General features: G+C 42.8%; 1 protein-coding gene across 6 annotated transcripts in view; it reads right to left on the reverse strand.

Annotated features, from left to right (window-relative positions):
- LOC134060353 (calcium/calmodulin-dependent protein kinase type II delta 1 chain) overlaps nucleotides 1-16,980 on the reverse strand; it is a 98,336-nt gene that overhangs the window by 9,251 nt on the left and 72,105 nt on the right. For 3 of the 6 annotated variants that reach the window (XM_062517035.1, XM_062517033.1, XM_062517036.1), the window contains exons 11-15: nucleotides 10,967-11,050; nucleotides 10,230-10,272; nucleotides 8,222-8,259; nucleotides 2,997-3,041; nucleotides 1,561-1,609 (exon numbers count right to left, since the gene is read on the reverse strand). In XM_062517035.1, coding sequence (XP_062373019.1) covers nucleotides 1,561-1,609; nucleotides 2,997-3,041; nucleotides 8,222-8,259; nucleotides 10,230-10,272; nucleotides 10,967-11,050 — 259 coding nt within the window. The remainder of the gene's footprint in view (nucleotides 1-1,560; nucleotides 1,610-2,996; nucleotides 3,042-8,221; nucleotides 8,260-10,229; nucleotides 10,273-10,966; nucleotides 11,051-16,980) is intronic. The other 3 variants (XM_062517038.1, XM_062517037.1, XM_062517039.1) reach the window with 1 other exon arrangement.

Genomic DNA, 16,980 nt, shown 5'->3' on the forward strand with positions numbered 1-16,980 from the left:
AGAAAGTAAAATACAAAATACAGTGAAAGTGAGAAGAGTGAAAGGCAATTAAAAATACGAACCATGAAAGGGGTTCATGAGTGGGCAATGTTAGACCAAATTAGCTTGAGACACACACTCAGGTAAGTAAGCAAACACACACACACGCACACGCACACACACTCACACACAGACGCACACACAAATAATGAGATAGCTACACACTACACAACAGTGACTTTCAACATTAATCTATTGCTTCTATGGGAACTCACATCCGCCACAAAATAAAAACAATCCTTGTGCTGCTACGTGCTGGAGATCCCAGCACAGATGATACCTTATCTACCTCCACAGAACAGTGTTTCCTCTCCAATGCTGAGCTAGTGGAGGTGCTCTTCTCTTACATCTCAACCCTTTGTTAGATGTGTGAGGGGGCCTTCAAGATGGCCCCACAGTGGCCTTAAGCCCATTCATTTCCAATGGCTTATGTCACGGAACAATAGTGTGTTGCTACATGTACACCTGGCCAAGTGCAGGCCAGCATAGCACACATCACTTCACACCTGAGAGGGTCTTCAGATGTGTCACACAGACACCATTATGGAAATGGAGTTGGTTTGGAGCCTTTGTTATTCGGTATATAATTTGGAGCCTTCAGTGGAACGATAATGGCCTAAAAGGGAGCCCCTACCACACACACACACACACACACATACACACACACACAACCCTGACCAGAAGCCCATGCAGTGGCACACTCGTTGCCATTTGAAACCATTTCCACTATGTCTTTCCGCAGTGAGTCATCCCTAAGAACAGCCCCACAAACAGCAATGAAAGCCTGTCTTTACTGGACATTAATGGCACCAGCTTGGGGAGGCTGAAAAAGAGCTCTGATAAACGGCCTCATTTCATTTCAGTGCGAGTGATGAAAGCTCAAGCTTTTTCTCATTCAACATGATGAACAACGATCAAAACTAACAATCATGCCCTTAAGTACAATTACACTTTAATGACTATTCCGCAGCATTACCCAACTCACTCAATCCCACTCCAACAGGATTTTCAATTCGCTACTTGAAAGACAGCCGATCGATGGCAAACTTGTTTGTTTCCAAAGCGTGTTGGAGGGGGCATCAGGTGCAATGAAACGCACGCTAATGCACTACGCCACCACGGTGGAGGGAGAGATGCCCGCGGAGCAAGTCAAGAGAGTGCTGCGCATATAAAGGAGGCAGAATATTGGTGCTCCTCGCCGGGACATTATGATGAGTGACATGATGATGAGTGACCACGAGTCGTGAAGGTAATGTGATGGAGGGAAATGAGAAAAGAACGAGTCGTGCATCAATGTCAGAAGCACGGAGAGAACATCTGGGGCCTATCACCAGCTACCTGTGTGGATTAGTCACGGATAGAGCAGCACCAGGAAAAGCTGCTCGTTGCTGTTGTGTTATTTCGCACTTCTACATGGTGTGAAATGCTATGTAGGGACACACGGTGTGGGGGTTGAGTCTTGTGCTTCTGTTAAGAGCTGGAGGAGAGGGAAGGCGTTACACGGAGGCCAACTCGTCCTACCTTTCACATCGTCGTCCTCGATGGTGGTGTTAGTGCTCTCGCTGGACTCCTGCAGGAAACAAAATGGCTGATTAAAGCAGAGAACAAAACAAGCGGTGGCTCTCGTCGTCTCTCTAGAACGAGAAACTGAGATCTAGACGAAAACTCGCTGGAGTTCTCCTTTGAAGAATGCACTGAAAAGTGAGGAACAAAGAAAACATTCATATTTTCTTAGTCTTGTTTTCTTCACAGTGAATGCAGTGCCTTACAACATTAAACCCATCAACGCCACCAACTGATGCAACAACCCACAAAACAGCAAAACCTGACACAACACCACACAGCAACCCAACCAACACACCGACACATGGTGACTAGATACTCCACTATTACACATTGGGAGAAATGACAGTGAAAGGTAACCCAGCAACATAATAACACAATAAGGAAAACACCACAGGACGAGGATCTAACACACCCCTTGTGTAACACTAAACACACTTAACACAGCTACTCCAACCAAAAGACATGCAGATGGATGCTTCGTTCAAAAAAACTCATGCAATGAACGAGGTGTAAAAGAAAGTTCATGATATACTTATACGGTTGCAATATTCACTGCCTTATGAGGAGCATAGTGCACCCATTGAGAAGTGAGGATTCCCACACACTACGGAGCATGCATGTGGACCTGCTAATGACAACACATGAGGGGACCACGGCAGGACCATGACAGCAGAGAGGGGGCCATAGCTTAGCCATGACCCAGTTTGGGCTTGTCCTTGTCTGGGCCACATCCGGGCCTGATTGAAGCCCAAACGGGGCCATTTCTGCTCCGCTCCAGAGTCTGCTGAGCACTATGGGCGAATAATGTTCACTTAGTCACATGCTTCAATGTCAGTGTGCTTTTACTGAAAGAGGCTGCTGGTTAATGTCCACCCAAATGCCCCATTAAAACTACATGTAGTGTTTGGCTTGGTGCCCCCGCCTCACTATGCAATATCACTTATGCAAACTCGTGAGTCTATTGATAGGCAATCTCATGAATGGTTGAGTCAATATTATGAGTACATCACTCCAGGAAGTCATTAGTTGGTTTTAAATGCCGTGAATGGGCACAGCATGCACACCAAATCAGATATATGTCAAAGATATATGCTGGCAAGATGTATGTGATATGCATATGGGGATGTGGGCTGAAGCATTCTACATGTGGTTTAAATGCAGCTCAGTACCAGCAGCTCTTTCTATACTGTATATCTCCCACTATACCCAGATGACCAAGACCAGTGTTCACTGGTTCTTTTGTATTCACCAGTGCTAATCACCAAAACACCAGATGCTCCATTTTCACACAGACGACTGTGCCGAATATAGAGTATCCCTGATGGGGAGGAACACAAACTAGCACAGCCCACCCCACTGACTGAGTCCCTCGAAGACACAACACTCAGTACCTTCTGTCCATCAGTGGGGTTGTGGATAACAGTGGTTTGAGGCTCCTGATCGAGAGAGAGGAGAGAGCGAGGAAGGGGGAGCATGTGTTTGAGGAGAAAGACAGGGGGTGAGGAAGGACAAATAGAATAGAAGAAGAATGTTACATTATTGTTCAAGAGGCAGTAGGGCTAGAAGGTTTGAAAGCCTTAAAGGACACCAAGGGGTGGTCAGCTACTGGAAAGTCCTGGTAAGAAACCATTTGGTTCACACAAACCAAAGTTGGAGATGTTCATTCTATCACTGTAAAGAAAATGAAATATCCCATATCATAATAGAACAAACTACAATTTGGAAGCAACATGTTTTCAGGTGTACTTGGAAGAAGTTAATTCATACGTAGATGCTCTTTGACAAAAGAAGTCATCTTGTCAAACATGTGCAAGAGAAGAGCCAAGTCACTATCATGGTTAATCTATTAAAGCATAAAGTAGTTTAAAACTCCAGGGTCTTCACCAGGGCGCTCTCTCTCACACACCCAATACCGGCTGTACACAGGTGAAACAGTTGAGTAATGGGTGTGGCTATTATCAAATACTGTAGGTGTCTAATGACAAAACAGCAGCTGTTGCAGATCTTCAGCTGGTCCGTACAGCAGCTTTGGTTTTACTCAAATCTGATCTATCCTCATGATCGCTCAGAGAAGTAGCAACATGCATGAGAATACGGTAGACTTTTAAAAAAAAAATCAATCATGTGAGTTTCTTGGCTCCTCTCTTCTTCTTGACGTCAATCCAGATTGTTCTGCAAGAGCTGTTCTTCAGAATATGGTCCCACTTGGTGTACTTTACTGAATACGCACAAACAACAACAAAAACTACTAGAACTACAGTACAGTTGAGAGTCAAAGATGACAGCGGTTTTGGACTGGTGGGAGATTCAGAGGTAGACACACATTACAATGGACAAAGCTGAAGCCAAGAACTACAACAGCATGCAGAGAAACACAACTAGCTTAGTGGGGTTAACAACTTCATCAATACTACTGCAGCCAATACATGTGGAAGAGGCACATCAAAGACTTCCGGAAGACAACATGACGTTAACACTCCCTAGTCGCATGATATACATAGCACAGCAAACATGAATAGGTTACTGCGGTCTCTTAATATGAGTAATATCTTAAAACTTCAACAATTTGAAGTTATTTATGAGAGCTCTCCGTTCATGACTTTGAGGCGTCGATTAGTCATCACAAGCCAACATAAATAGACTCCATGTAAGGCACAGTCAGTTTTGGGCTTCTATGAAGGACAAGGTCATGAGACACGTTCTGAATCCCAATGAGATGGCGTGGGGCTCTGAGCGAGGGGAACCCTGCTATGTGCTATACGCTATATGCTCACGCTAGGAGCTCCGGGGTCACTTGGTTTATCCTTGGCCACAGTAAGAGAGAAATAAGAAAAAGAGGAACAGAAACAAACACAACAGGCAGAAACAAATCAGGATCGAGCCACTGAACTTATAGGCCTATCATGGGTGTAGTCTTTCCTGCCATCAGCATCACTCGCAGAGCCAGTCAAGATAGAGGCGCTAGGCACATTAGCCAATCAGACAGAGTCTGTGTGGCTGCTGCCAACCAAAAATCAGCCTGGCTGGGTAGAGCCAATCAAGGCAGAGCCACTACTGATATAGCTAATGAGGGCAGTGGGACCGCTAATGAGGATATATGCAAATGAGATGATGCTCAATGTCCACAGCCAATGAGAGCACAGCCAATTAGGGGGACTCTAGCACTCTTTGCCCAGCATAGCTCATTTGTAAAGGCCATGGAATGGGTAGGTACCAGCAACATTACCCTGATGCAAAAAAGGACCAATGAGATGTAGCTTTGGATTCCAACCAAGTAGCTACATGCCTGAACTCATTTAACTCAGTTGATACAAGTCCTAAAGCAACTGATCGAATTGTGTCAGGTTTGCACGCTGGTTGGAATAAAAACCTGGAGCCAATCTGCCAGATGAGATTAAAGGCAACCGGCCCCCTGTTTGAATGGTGGAGGGTATTGGAGGGGGGTAGAGAGATGAATAAAAAAAACAAATCTGATAACAGGGTTGCTATTTTTAGTCATCTGAGGGCACACGCGGTGTGTGACTAGTTGGTTGCCGTGGCAACACGCAGATGGGGGAAGCCTTGGCTAAAGGCGCGAGAGGAAACATGATGCAGCGCCTCGCAGCACAAGCCCACGAGGAGGGTGGAGAGGGGGCAGATGGTGCCAACGGGAGGGTGGAGAGCGCTTCGCCATCCACAGCACTCAGACACACAGCCATGAACACGGAACAGGCATGCAGGTGAGCTAGCGGCTAGCTGAGCAGAAATGTTATCACAGACAGTAAGATCTGGACACTCATGCTCACTCAAACACACACACACACACACACACACACACACACACACACACAAACAAACAAAACCAGAGAACACCACATACAAAATCCTCTATTCCTTCCATTCCTATTCAGTGAACCAGTCTTTATTCTTCTGTAGCTCAGATAAAACTCCACTGGCCTATTACCCATACATGGATTAGGCCTAGTCCAGCCTGAAACAAAACCTCAAGGAAAATCTCCACTGAAAAAAAGTTGAGACTCAGCTAATTTTTATCAAAAAGTTATATTATAAAATATCAATGGCTGCATTTCGTGAAGATGCTCTTTTCCAATTTCACAACACCTTGTGAAGAGCAATCTTTTGCAACTATACAGCACTGTGCATCAGTTGCAGCAGAGGAGAAGAGGTCATTATTACTCCCTCTAAAAAGAAAAATATCGGTCTCTGATCAATAACATGAAATCTCAACGACAATGCGAGAGATTTCTGAGTGGATCTGACCTAGCAGATAGTAACAGACAGACAGCCAGACAGTCAGAAACAGACAGATGGACGGACGGACAGAGAGAGAGAGACAGAGTACCAGCGCAGGAGTAGGGACCGGCTCCTTGGGGCTGGTCACTACGTTGGCTTTGTTGTTGTTGATCTACACAGCCAGTGGACAGAAACAGAGAGACGCCTTAGACCACAGGAAGTCAAAGTGGTTGACAAGAATCAAAAAGAAAAGAAAGGAAAACACACAAAACAACACACCATGAGGTGAGAAAGAGAGAGAGCATAGAGAAAAATATTTTTAAAAGCAAAAACATAGCAGCTGAGAGATAGAAATGAGAGAGCGAAAAAGAGAAAAACATAAAAGAAAGAATAAACAGAGGAACTGAGAGAAATAAAAAGTGACTGTATGTGTGTGACCGAGAGAGAGACAGAGAAGTCAACAAGAAGAGAATGATAGAGAGAGTTGTTTTGATTTGTGTTGGTAAACGATGACCGTGCGTAAGCCCAGAGTTCAGATCAATCTGGACACTCCCTGTGATCTCCCAGAGGAAGAATGTTCTACACCCACAGAGAGAGATCAAATGGACAGACATAAGATCAACAAGACACATGAAAGGACAAAAGTGCCTTTACTCCCTTCTGGTCTGTTTCTTCTGAACACTGCATCTCTACGGTACATGGGAAACTAAAAAAGTGCCATGGGCATCTGCAGGGAGTTTTTAAAAGGCCACCACAAGAGACCAATAGTCCTCCCAACAAAACCGATTCTCCGGTAAGCACGCATGTCTCAGCGCTGAGGATCCAAAATGGCCGCAGTTAGCAGTTTCTGCACAGGAACACACTAACTAAACTGGCAGACAAAAGAGCCTTTTCGCCATTAAATAATGAGCCACTCAGACCAGTCAGACATTAAAGCAACACTGACGTATCTCATGTCCAATGAGTAACCGGCTTCCGCTTCCATCTGGATGTTATTCCACACTGCAGTGCTGACTCCCTCTGTGGATGCCAGTCAGCCAAGTTAAGAGACACAGTCTGGCCATCATAGATTTGTCCTGAGAACAAATGCCAGTCGCTGCATAATATTATTTCCTGGAATGTGCAGTACCCTTCCTGAGTCCATTTGGGAGCAGAAGGCAGGTCTCATTGTCCATATGGATTATAGTCTAGGGGCCAGTGTCTTGTACGTGGATTAAGCCTAGTCTCCCTATACTGAATGCAATTGACAATGAAAATCTCCATTGAAAAAGCTTTTAGTCTAGGACTAAGGTTAATCCATGTACAAAGACTGGCTATAGAAGGGGTAGGCATTCAGTGTAGGCCTACAGTACTCACAACACAATACAGACTAAGAACTGAAAAGACTACAATCTGTCATAATAATTAGCCTACTTCATATGAGCCCATTTAGATTATTGAAGATTAATAACCAGAGTAAAAGGGAAACTGTAGGTAAGCTTGCTGGATAACAGCCTATGGCTTAAAAGCCCCGTATCGGAACTATTGAACTACTGAATATGGATGACAATATCAGCCACCCGCTATAGATGCCTCACCAAAATAGCAACATCTGCTGAATTAGACTTCCTTTTCTGAGGTGGCAGAGTGTGTGGCCAGACGCCCAAAACAAGGAGAAGAATGAGAGAGAGAGAGAAGGAGAGAGTGAGAAGGAGAGATAGAGGGTGATATACAGTAGATGTCACATAAAGTAAGGGCTGTTGGACAAACACATTTCATTTACCATGAAAAAAAAACAGATAGATATCATGAAATGGAGGAGGCACTAAGAGAGAACAGAGAGGCACACAAGTGCCCCTTAAGCCATCTCTCAACCTGTGTGTGTGTGTGTGTCTGTGTGTGTGTGTGTGTGTGTGTGTGTGTCTGTTGGTAGAGGGAGGAGGAGAGGGAGGAGGAGGAGGTGGAGGAGGGAGGAGTGGTAAGGGTACAGCGAGTCTCTTAAACCTCTGGCAGATGAGTGGCGGATTACAGATGCTATCCCCTGGCTCCGGCGCATCTGTCGCTTCGCTAGCCTCCGCCGTAGCGGCGGGGGGGATGAGCACGGCCCTGTGCAAGGGGATTGCTCATGTGCCAGGAACACGACACAAAAACATACACTGACCCGGCCTCGCCCGGTCCCGCGGAGGATGGCACAGGTTTATCAGACAAGCTCTGGATGACCCTGGACATGTGCAGGCACATGTGCAGCGCTATGCTAGGCTACGGTAGGCTAGCCTAGAAGCTAAGCTAAGCTAAGCTAAGCTAGCTGCATGGGAAGAGAAGTGGTGGTGGATGTGCAAGCGCCCCTTGTGTCAGTGAACTTTGCACAAGAGGTGTAGAGGGTGGAGGGTACAAGTTGCCATACCTTCACTCCATCAGGCTTCTTGTTGAAGGGGGTCTTGCCTGTAGTGGGACAGAGAGAGATTTGGTCAGTAAGATGAAGAGAGAGAGAGAGAGAGAGAGAGAGAGAGAAATAGTGTTACACTGTAAAGCTACTTGAAAACCCAAGCTAGCAATGTCCTCAACCTAGAAGCACACACACACACACACACACACACACACACACACACACACACACACATCCACACTAATGATGTATTTCCTGGACTCTCTCTGCAGCAGGTGGCCAATTATCATCTCACACGCTGCACTCACAAGCTGACATGCTCCGACAAAGGTGACAGAATAAGCGGCGAAATAACAAGAGAGAAGAAAGGAAATATGTCTGACGCATTTAAAAACAATGAACCCAATGAAAGGCGGAGCAGAAAAGCTGCCTTAAAGTGTGCTCACAATCTTCAGCTATTGCAATCTGAGCTATGAGGAAGACCGAGAGTACCTCATGCATTACAATGGATCACACACCAAAGTTGAATGGAGGCTTACAGCTGTGCTGTTTCTGCTCAATTCACCTTCAATGTTAAACAAACGACAAGAAAGAACCGAATGAAATGAAACTAACTAAAAAAAACAATACTTTGAGGAGACTGAGGCTAACCATGTGAAATGCAAGACATTGCAGCATCAAACATGTACTACTTTTACTGGTGAAGAAACAGGAGATACGGCTTGAAGACACAGGGAGGGAGAGGGACACACTGCTGGGAGAGGAAGGCTTTGGACGACACCAGAAACAGAGACCTGGTGTCGTTCTGTTTGGACGACACCAGAAACATATCACGACTGCCAAAAAGGGCCACGCAAAAAGGTGAACGATAAAGTGATGAGTAATCCTAACAAAACACGAACCATATTTAACATTTCGTTTAAAAGGGAGAGTTTGATTTGACTATAAAAAGTAGTGCACCGTTAGGAGTGCACTAAGTGCTAAGCCCAGTCCAGAGTGAGTGCCCAGGGAGGGAGGGAAAGCATGCTCACCGCCGTGTGCCATTCAGTCCTGCCCAGTGCTGCCCAGTGCTGCCCAGTGCTGCCCAGTGCTGCCCAGTGCTGCCTGCCTCTAAATCCACTCAACGTCTGACAGCAGCGCTGATGGGGGGGACAAAGCTGCCACTGATGTCCCAAGCCAGAGTGATCTGTCTGATCATCGGCAGGTCATCCCTGCATCTCTCTCTCTCTCTCTCTCTCTCTCTCTCTCTCTCTCTCTCTCTCTCTCTCTCTCTCTCTCTCTCTCTCTCTCTCTCTCTCTCTCTCTCTCTCTCTCTCTCTCTCTCTCTCTCTCTCTCATCCTTCTCTTTTTTCCACTCGACTTTTCCTCTCCCTCTCTTTTCCTCTCTCTCTCCCTCTCTCATACCCATCCCGCTCATCACTCATGACAGGGGAGAGAGCGAGCCAGACAGTTGTTTTGACAAAAGCCACAGATTTACCATGGACAGGATTTTGGTTGTAGACTGATGTAAAATTACAATCAACCATTCCAGAAATAGTTCCTGTCATTTTAAAATGTGTATTAGCAATTGTATAATATGTACAATTAAATCAAACTTTTTATTTTGTTAGCATAACTGATCTCCTCAGACCATACTGTGCCTTTTAGGACCTGGACTCGTTTAAGTGGTCAACAGTGCCACTGTGGCACAGGCCTCGACTCCGAGGGTCACATGGCCCCCACGCCGACTACATCGTCTCACCGACCTTTTCAACCTCCTTCAGCCTCTATGTGCATAAACATATTAAAGCATGTTTAATTCAGCATATTGGGCATATTTGAATTGCAAATCAACACTAGCCAAGGTCAAGACGCCTAGCAGCAATACACCCAGCAACAGTACTGGTGGTTTGGCAAAGGCAGCTGAGAGCACGGAAGTCTGTCTGCCTGGAAGAGTCTGGTAGCAAAACAAAGTTGTGAAGAGAGAGAGAGAGAGAGAGAGAGAGAGAGAGAGAGAGAGTGAAGAAGAGAGGAAGCCTGTACTTACTAGAGAAGTTGCGAGTGGCCAGCATGGTGGTGAGGATGGCACCCTGGAAAGAAGACAAAGCAGATAGTGAGCGAACGACAATGTCCAACTCAGAGACTTTTCACACAAGTATGCGCCCCGTTAATTTTTAATAGTGTTTAGGAAACGTCTGGCACAAGAGAGAGGTAATGATTAGATCTCTAGAGGTGAAAAGTCCATCTTTCTGTTAAACTTTGTCTGGTATTGACTGCTGACCGTATGCTTGTCTGTCTGTCTGTCTGTCCCTTCCAATCTGTCTGTCTGTCTGTCCCTTCCAATCTATGTTCTTTATAGTGAACTCATTTGCTTTTGGACAAACATATTCAGATTATGAAAAACATCAGACTTCCAAGACTTTTCACCTTTAGGGACCATAGCAAGCAAAACTTTTGGGGGCATTTCCCTTAGATTGGAAGGTTCCCTTGCAATGACTCCCAATTAATTGAAGCAATTCCATTACCAAGTTGCTTAAAAACACTATATGGTACAGATGGTGTGAATAACTCAGAGTCATCTAGGATGTCTCTTCTTCCAAAGGAGAGGGGCTGATTAGGCAGGGCTCCTGGGCCTAGCTCTAAGCTGGACCATGGCAGACCGTTGTCAGTGTTTTGATTATTTTTAATAACCTGGGCTGGATGGAGGAAGAGCACCATTGGCAGCGTAGTGATTATCTCCACAGGCACAGGTACCCTAGCTAAAGACATGCGCTGGGGCCTCACCTTGAGCTTCCTCCTGGCATTGAACTTCTTCAGGCACTCCACAGTCTCCTGCCTGTGCATCATGGAGGCCACCGTGGAGCGTTGCTGAGGGACGGAGAGAGAGGGATGGGGCATTAGAACCGATACACAGTGTGTGTGTGAGTGTGTGTGTGTGTGTGTGTGTGTGTGTGTGTGTGTGTGAGAGAGAGAGAGAGAGAGAGAGAGAGAGAACAGGGATGGGCAATCATCAAAATGCATTATAAAATAAAATAGTATACCCTAATTGTTTAAAAGTGTATCAAAATAAAACACAAAATACAGGAGACGCACCATGTATCAAAATAAAATATTGTATTTTTGTATTTTGAAAAAAACTAGAAATGCAATTCCAAGGAATTACCAGTGCATGAAAATGCAAAAATAGATAGATAATGTAGATATGGTTACTAAGGTGTAGCTAGGGTAAACATGGTGGTTGCATAGTTTACAGAGAGTTGATAGTGTGAAGGTAGACAGTTTAAAGATGAAACGTTCCAGTTCTAACTTAACTAATGATTTCTATTCATGTTAAAATGTTGATTAGCTAACTTACCTAATGATTTCTAGCAGTTACGCTAAAAATGCGTATTATGCTAGCAATGCTAACTTTACTAACAATGCTAACCAGGTTGATTAGCTAACTGAACCGATGATTTCTAGCAGTAATGCTAAAAATGCTAACTATGCTAACAATGCTAAATTTGCTAACAATGCTAACCAGGTTGATTAGCTAACTTAGTTGATGATTTTTTGCAGTCATGCTAAAAATGCTAACTATGCTAACAATGCTAACCATGCTAACTTGCTAGTAAGGACTTTTATTTTGAAACATTTGTTGCTAGGGTATCCATGGTGGCCACTATCAGGAAGCAAGAAGTTACTGCAGTATAATCATATTGGTTGTTATGGAAACGGTCATAAACACTTAATTTTAATGGTTGCTATGTTGGTTGCTAGGTACATGGAGGTTTCATGTAGTTGACTGGAGGCATAGTGGATGATAACTGACAGTTGGAATGGTTGAACAGTTCAATAGTTGAGTAGTTTCAATGGTTAAATTATTTAATAGTGTATTATTGCAGTGAGGACCTTTATTTTGAAACAGTTGTGGACAGAGGAAGTAGTGAAACAGGATCTGTAGTCTTAATGAGATTGTATGCTTAAAGCCTGAGACAGAAGGTGCCTCTCATAGCGTTTACGCGTCCTCTCTCGCTCCTTACTGATCTACATAAAGAATGATGGAGCGGCAACAATGGGATAGTTTAGCCCTTCTTCTATCTTTCTTCATGTAGATCATTGAGGAGCGAGGGAGGACATATAAACGGTGCTTGAGAGGGACCCACAGTAAATACTTTAAAAGTTTTATGTAGATAGTCTAATTAATGTTGATAGACAGAATGTTTAATGGATGTTGATAGGCAGATTGTTTAATAGATATTGATTGACAGTTTAATGGGTGGATGAGTGAATGGTCTGAAGAAGATGAATGGATAGAAGGTTGGATGGAATGTGCCTTACATTCTTGTTAAGAGAGACACTGAGAGTAGTTGACACAGGTGTAATCAATTTAACTGGCTAGTCTTAAGAGAGCCAGAGTACTCTTAAAGCCTGAGACAGAGTAAATAATTAAAAAGTTGAATGTAGATGGTCTAATTAATGTTGATAGACAGAGAGTTTAATGGATGTTGATAGACAGATTGTTTAATAGATGTTGATAGACAGTTTAATGGGTGGATGAGTGAATGGTCTGAAGAAGATGAATGGATAGAATGTTGGATGGAATGTGCCTTATATTCTTGTAGAATGGAGAGACACAGCTCTCTACTGAGAGTAGTGGATACAGATACAGGTGTAATCAATTTAACTGGCTAGTCTCAAGAGAGCCAGCCTGAGACAGAGTAGATTGTTTAAAAGTTCAATGTAGAGCGTCTAATTGATGTTGTTGATAGGCAGACTGTTTAGAATGGGTGGATGAGTGAATGGTTTGAAGAAGATGAATGGATATAAAGTTGGATGGAATTAGGAGGACTTATTTTGATACTGTTGTGCGCAGAGGATACAGGGGAACAGAATATGTAGTCTTCAGAGAGGAGCCTGAGAGAAACTGACAGTTGGTGCCCAGGTGGCCGGCCACCTGGCATAAGATTCTAATTGCTGCCGTGATGTCATAATGAGCAATGTTAAGTCTATGGGGGAAATGGTAATAGTTTTTAACTAATAGTTTAAAAAGTATTAAAGTTACAAAGTTGAAAAATACAAAGCACACATTGCGTAAGTAAGACCTACGCGACATAGTTTGAATGGAGTTTCTACGTTAAGCGGTTGAAGCTGAATTGCGTGCGTTAGAAGAAGAACTAGAAATGCAATTCCAAGGAATTACCAGTGCATGAAAATGCAAAAATAGATAGATAATGTAGATATGGTTACTAAGGTGTAGCTAGGGTAAACATAGTGGTTGCATAGTTTACAGAGAGTTGATAGTGTGAAGGTAGACGTTTTAAAGATGAAACGTTCCAGTTCTAACTTAACTAATGATTTCTATTCATGTTAAAATGTTGATTAGCTAACTTAGCTAATGATTTCTAGCAGTTACGCTAAAAATGCTTATTATGCTAGCAATGCTAACTTTACTAACAATGCTAACCAGGTTGATTAGGTAACTTAACCGATGATTTCTAGCAGTAATGCTAAAAATGCTAATTATGCTAACAATGCTAACAAGGTTGATTAGCTAACTTAGTTGATGATTTTTTGCAGTTATACTAAAAATGCTAACTATGTTAACAATGCTAACTATGCTAACCATGCTAACTAGCTAACTTGCTAGTGAGGACTTTTATTTTGAAACATTTGTTGCTAGGGTATCCATGGTGGCCACTATCAGGAAACAAGAAGTTACTGCAGTATAATCATGTTGGTTGCTATGGAAACGGTCATAAACACTTAATTTTAATGGTTGCTATGTTGGTTGCTAGGTACATGGAGGTTTCATGTAGTTGACTGGAGGCATAGTGGATGATAACTGACAGTTGGAATGGTTGAACAGTTCAATAGTTGAGTAGTTTCAATGGTTAAATGATTTAATAGTGCATTATTGCAGTGAGGACCTTTATTTTGAAACAGTTGTGGACAGAGGACGTAGTGAAACAGGATCTGTAGTCTTAATGAGATTGTATGCTTAAAGCCTGAGACAGAAGGTGCCTCTCATATAGCGTTTACGCGTCCTCTCTCGCTCCTCACTGATCTACATAAAGAATGATGGAGCGGCAACAATGGGATAGTCTAGCCCTTCTTCTATCTTTCTTTATGTAGATCATTGAGGATCGAGGAGCGAGGGAGGACATATAAACGCTGCTTGAGAGGGACCCACAGTAAATACTTTAAAAGTTGTATGTAGATAGTCTAATTAATGTTGATAGACAGAATGTTTAATGGATGTTGATAGGCAGATTGTTTAATAGATATTGATTGACAGTTTAATGGTTGGATGAGTGAATGGTCTGAAGAAGATGAATGGATAGAAGGTTGGATGGAATGTGCCTTATATTCTTGTTAAGAGAGACACTGATACAGCTCTCTGAGAGTAGTTGAAACAGGTGTAATCAATGTAACTGGCTAGTCTTAAGAGAACCAGAGTACTCTTAAAGCCTGAGACAGAGTAAATAATTTAAAAGTTGAATGTAGATAGTCTAATTAATGTTGATAGACAGAGAGTTTAATGGATGTTGATAGACAGATTGTTTAATAGATGTTGATAGACAGTTTAATGGGTGGATGAGTGAATGGTCTGAAGAAGATGAATGGATAGAATGTTGGATGGAATGTGCCTTATATTCTTGTAGAATGGAGAGACACAGCTCTCTACTGAGAGTAGTGGATACAGATACAGGTGTAATCAATTTAACTGGCTAGTCTTAAGAGAGCCAGCCTGAGACAGAGTAGATTGTTTAAAAGTTGAATGTAGAGCGTCTAATTGATGTTGATAGGCAGACTGTTTAGAATGGGTGGATGAGTGAATGGTTTGAAGAAGATGAATGGATATAAAGTTGAATGGAATTAGGAGGACTTATTTTGATACTGTTGTGCGCAGAGGATACAGGGGAACAGAATATGTAGTCTTCAGAGAGATTGTAAAGCCTGAGAGAAACTGACAGTTGGTGCCCAGGTGGCTGACCAGCTGGGGTAACATTCTAATTGCTGCCGTGATGTCATAATGAGCCATGTTAAGTCTATGGGGGAAATTGTAATAGTTTTTAACTAATAGTTTAAAAAGTATAAAAGTTACAAAGTTGAAAAATACAAAGCCCACATCGCGTAAGTAAGACCTACGCGTCAAAATTTGAATGGAGTTTCTACGTTAAGCGGTTGAAGCTGAATTGCGTGCGTTAGAAGAAGAATAATAAGAAGAAGACCGAGGAAGAACAGTACAGTGCATTTTCATGCACTGTAATAAAATACTCTTCAAAGGGACTAAAGTCTATTTAACCAATTCCCTCATCAGTACACTGACTGAGTTCTCTATCTACGAGACCATGAACCTACAAACAGTCAACAGATCACCCTGTCTGCTACTGTACCTCTCATAGCCTAATACTGTATCAGAAATGCACTCAAAAAGTCACAACTGTCTTAGTGCTGAAAGTAAAGTCTCTGGCATGGTCAGTGCATGGCCAAACTGCTCGATATTGCACTGTACTGTATAACGCTGTTGACCAGGAGGGATCATGACCCTTTTAGCTGGTTTTTAGCTAGCTGGGTAGTAAGAGCTAAATGGTGTTCCATTGATGCCAAGGGGCATATGAATGTTTCATTGTGCTGCTTTAGGCAATACATGGGGCAACCTTTTGGTGCAATGTTGCAGGGCAAGAACAGAACTGGCTCCATGTGTTCCAATTGGATGATTAAAGTTCTCAAACTTGAGGTTGGTGGGAGAGGGAGGTTAATGTGTGTGTGTGTGTGTGTGTGTGTGTGTGTGTGTGTGTGTGTGTGTGTGTGTGTGTGTGTGTGTGTGTGTGAGCAACACATTAGTCATCTTGCACTCATCTTCCTGCTGAAACTCACTATCACTCTGATCACATCAAGTTGCTAACTCAGCACCAGTCAGAGGCTACGATCATTGTTATTACAGTGCATGGAAATGCACTGTATTGTTATTCCTAGGCTTTTTCTTTTTATTACAGTGCATGGAAATGCACTGTATTGTTATTCCTAGGCTTTTTCTTTTTATTACAGTGCATGGAAATGCACTGTATTGATATTCCTTCGTTTTTTCTTTTTATTATTATTATTATTCTTCCAGGCCCTAATTTGACTTGAACCACTTATCGTAGGAACTTGGTTCAAACTTTGTCACGTAGCTCTTGCATCAAATTTTCGGCCTATTACTTTTCATACTTTTATGACTTTTACTTTTTGAGATACTAAATAAAAACTAAACTTAATTTTGCCATAGACTTAACATTGGCTTTGTGACATCATAATTAGCTTTTAAAGAAATAGAATGGAATCAACTTTGCCAGTGTTCTCTCACTGACTTCAGCAACTTCAATGGAACTTCTTCTCTGTGTGTCTCTCCATTGAACTGGATAGCTCACTTGTCATCCCCACTTTCTTTTGCTTCTTTTTCTTCACTTCCTCTCACTTTCTCTATCACTCTCTCTATTTCTCCCAATTTCAATACATTTTTTAAACTATTATTTAAAATAACACTTTTTATAGCAAAGCAACCACTATAATAACTTAGCAACAACCTAGCAACCACTTTCATAATGACACCCTGGCAACCACCTTAGCAACCGACATGATTTCCCTAGCAACCAATGTGATTTCCCTAGCAACCAACCTAGTAACCACTTTTTATAGAATAGTAACCACTTTATTTAGCCTAGCAACACCTTAATAATCACTTTAAGTACCCTAGCATAATCCTTGCAATGACTTTCCATGCACTGGTATTTCCTTCAGGAAATGCTTTTCTAGTTACAGTGCATGGAAAT

The sequence above is a fragment of the Sardina pilchardus genome, chromosome 16 (assembly GCF_963854185.1).
Source record: "Sardina pilchardus chromosome 16, fSarPil1.1, whole genome shotgun sequence".
NCBI classification, from domain to species: Eukaryota; Metazoa; Chordata; class Actinopteri; order Clupeiformes; family Clupeidae; genus Sardina; species Sardina pilchardus.